This window comes from Austrofundulus limnaeus, unplaced genomic scaffold (genome assembly GCF_001266775.1).
Source record: "Austrofundulus limnaeus strain Quisiro unplaced genomic scaffold, Austrofundulus_limnaeus-1.0 Scaffold717, whole genome shotgun sequence".
Lineage (NCBI taxonomy): Eukaryota > Metazoa > Chordata > Actinopteri > Cyprinodontiformes > Rivulidae > Austrofundulus > Austrofundulus limnaeus.
The window spans coordinates 22,871-25,469 of record NW_013953119.1 but is presented as its reverse complement, the minus strand read 5'-3'; the positions used below and the strand labels follow the sequence as shown (position 1 = coordinate 25,469).

The 2,599-nt window shown below is 38.6% G+C and overlaps 1 protein-coding gene across 1 annotated transcript in view; it reads right to left on the bottom strand.

Moving 5' to 3' along the window:
- Positions 1 to 522: 522 nt before the first annotated feature.
- The window catches only part of hmg20a (high mobility group 20A), a gene marked incomplete in the record, with an annotated part of 12,132 nt that continues 10,055 nt past the window's right edge, over positions 523 to 2,599 (bottom strand). Inside the window, 2 exon segments of the mRNA XM_014028081.1 lie at positions 523 to 980; positions 1,085 to 1,217. Of these exon segments, the coding sequence (XP_013883535.1) occupies positions 977 to 980; positions 1,085 to 1,217 (137 nt within the window).

Sequence of the window (2,599 nt, the reverse complement as noted above, 5' to 3'; positions counted from 1 at the left end):
TTCACTTAAAAAAAGTCACTGATGATGAAGAAATAAATAAACTAAATAAACTAATTTTTGGTTTCATTTTCTACTGAAGTGACACAAAAAATAAATAAATAAAAATGACTACATGCCATGAAATTCTTAGAGAGGCGGGCCGTCTCGTTGGCGGGGGGACGCCCTGCCTGTATAATGGTAGGGGAAACACTGAAAGGTAAAAACTGATTTTTGACATTTACTCATTAGTATCATGTTACAGAAGACAAATGGTTCCTCATATTTTTAGGATTATTTTAATGCTTGAGATGCTTTGATTGTATCTGGTGCTGTGTATATTTATGATTTATTATTTAAGATTTGTTTTCTTTAAAAACAAAAACATAACGAAGAGAGTGATGTAAGCATAAATAAAATAAACAAAACATGAACTGAGCGGAACAATAGTTCAATTTATAAAAAATGTGCAACAAACTCTGACTTTATCAATGTTTAGTTGTATGGGTGTGGTTTTATCTGCAGCATGAAAGAAGAAAACTCCAGTAATGTTCCTCAGACGTGAGTTCACATCCAAATGTAAACACTTTTATTAGAAATACAAACACTTCTCACACATGGATCCAATAATGGCACAAGTCTTTCTTCTTCCAACAGAACATTAAAAACAACATTTCTTGGTCATATTAAGTACAAATACACCGAATGGATATTTTAAAACAGCTGTGTTGTGAAAGTTTGGACTCTAAATGAGTGGAGGATGGAGAAACAAATGAAAATGTTTTTATACCCAGTTATCAGATTTTTACAGCTCTATCTATGAGGTGCAAAAGTTTTAAAAAGAATAATAAATATGGGACGCTACAACACGTTCACCGTTATGATGAGAGCAGAAACATTTGGGTCAACACAGATAAGATGATAAAAAGAGCCAACGTTAGAGAGCGAGCCGTAGAGTGGAGCAGAGCCTCGACTGAGCCGGGAATCCCAGGAAACCCCATTATCTGACCAAAACAACAACACATTCAACAACACACCAATGTGTACCTCTGCTGACACGTTTACACACTGCTGTAGGTCAACACATGCACAGCTGCACACGGATTACCTGTCCAGGCGGTTGACCACGTCTCTCACAGAGCTGATGAGATGTTCGTGATCTTGGGGGTTACTGACAATGATGCTGTGGAGCTTCTTCATGTAAGAGTCAATGGTTTCAAGGGTGGGAGTCTCTCCACTGCCTACAAGACAGGAAATGGGCGTTAACATTTCTTTTTATTATTTATTTTAGTCTGAGCCTGTTTTTAACCAGGCTAATCCCACTGAGATCACAGACGTGTGTTTCAGAGGAGGCCTGGGCTGAAACCGTCATGTTGTTACATTGTGGGAGGAAACCCAGGCAGGCAGGAAGACCCCAGGTCTAATACTGTGGTCCACCTGTCCTCTGAGCTCGTACATTTAAACTTCCATGTTCTTCAACTGGAACACCCCCTGAAGTTGTAGTTTCCAGTAGAGAGGTGGGCTCTACCAGACCGTACCTGAGCAGCCTGAGCATGTGTTACATCATCATTCCAACATGGCTGCCGCAGGCATGACACTCTTTACTTTTACATTTTTTTAGCAGTTCTGTGTTGTTTATTTTACATTAAGTCAGACGTAATCGTAGTGCTTTATAGTGATCATTAAAATGTATATTTTAACACGGTACACTCAAAATGCTCTGGGACAGAGCTGCACATAAGTGGTGCACAGGTGTGCATGAGCGGACAAAAAACAAAAAGTGCACCAGATGGAATGTCATAAAGCTCCCCTGTGTACCTAGGATTGTACCTGATGTATACATACATATATTAACACATACATACATATATATACATATANAGAACTTCCTCGTTCTCCTCCTCATCCTCTTCTTTGAAATAGAGATTAAAAAACCAACATCCAACATCCATAAGCTTTCTGCTTACAGGTCAAACTTTTTTATTTAAACAGGAGTATACTGTGAACTTATTAAAAGTTACAGTTTAGTGTTCTTAGGACTGAAGACTTTCTGAGGAAACAAGTTTTTAAACATCTTTTCTATCATTTTACTGTTTTCATCTTATGAGCTTTGATATATTTATTTTAAATAAATTATAACAGAGGAAGTTCTGCACAGAAAAAAATTACTGTTTTTTTAACCAAACTGAGAAGTTTCTGCAGTAAAATGATTGTGTAATTTAAAGTCAGTGAAACACCTGGTTAAATTTAGAAGATATGATTAACTACAAACACCTGAAGATGACTCAGAGAACTCTGTGATTTTAGAAACAATAAAAGTCAAATGTAGACACGTCTTTAAAAGACCCTTGTCCTCCAGCTGCTGTCAGCGCACCTCCACCCCCCACGTGATTAATACTGATTTTTTTTGCGAAAATTACAGATTTTTGATGCTCATTAAACACGTTAAACGTCTGAAGGGGTTGATGTGTGAACTCTTCAGTACCGGGCCGGGCTGGTCAGAGCTGAGCTGCAGGTGGACATGTTCAGCTGCAGGTGGACATGTTCAGCTGCAGGTGGACATGTTCAGCTGCAGGTGGACATGTTCAGCTGCAGGTGGACATGTTCAGCTGCAGCTGAACCC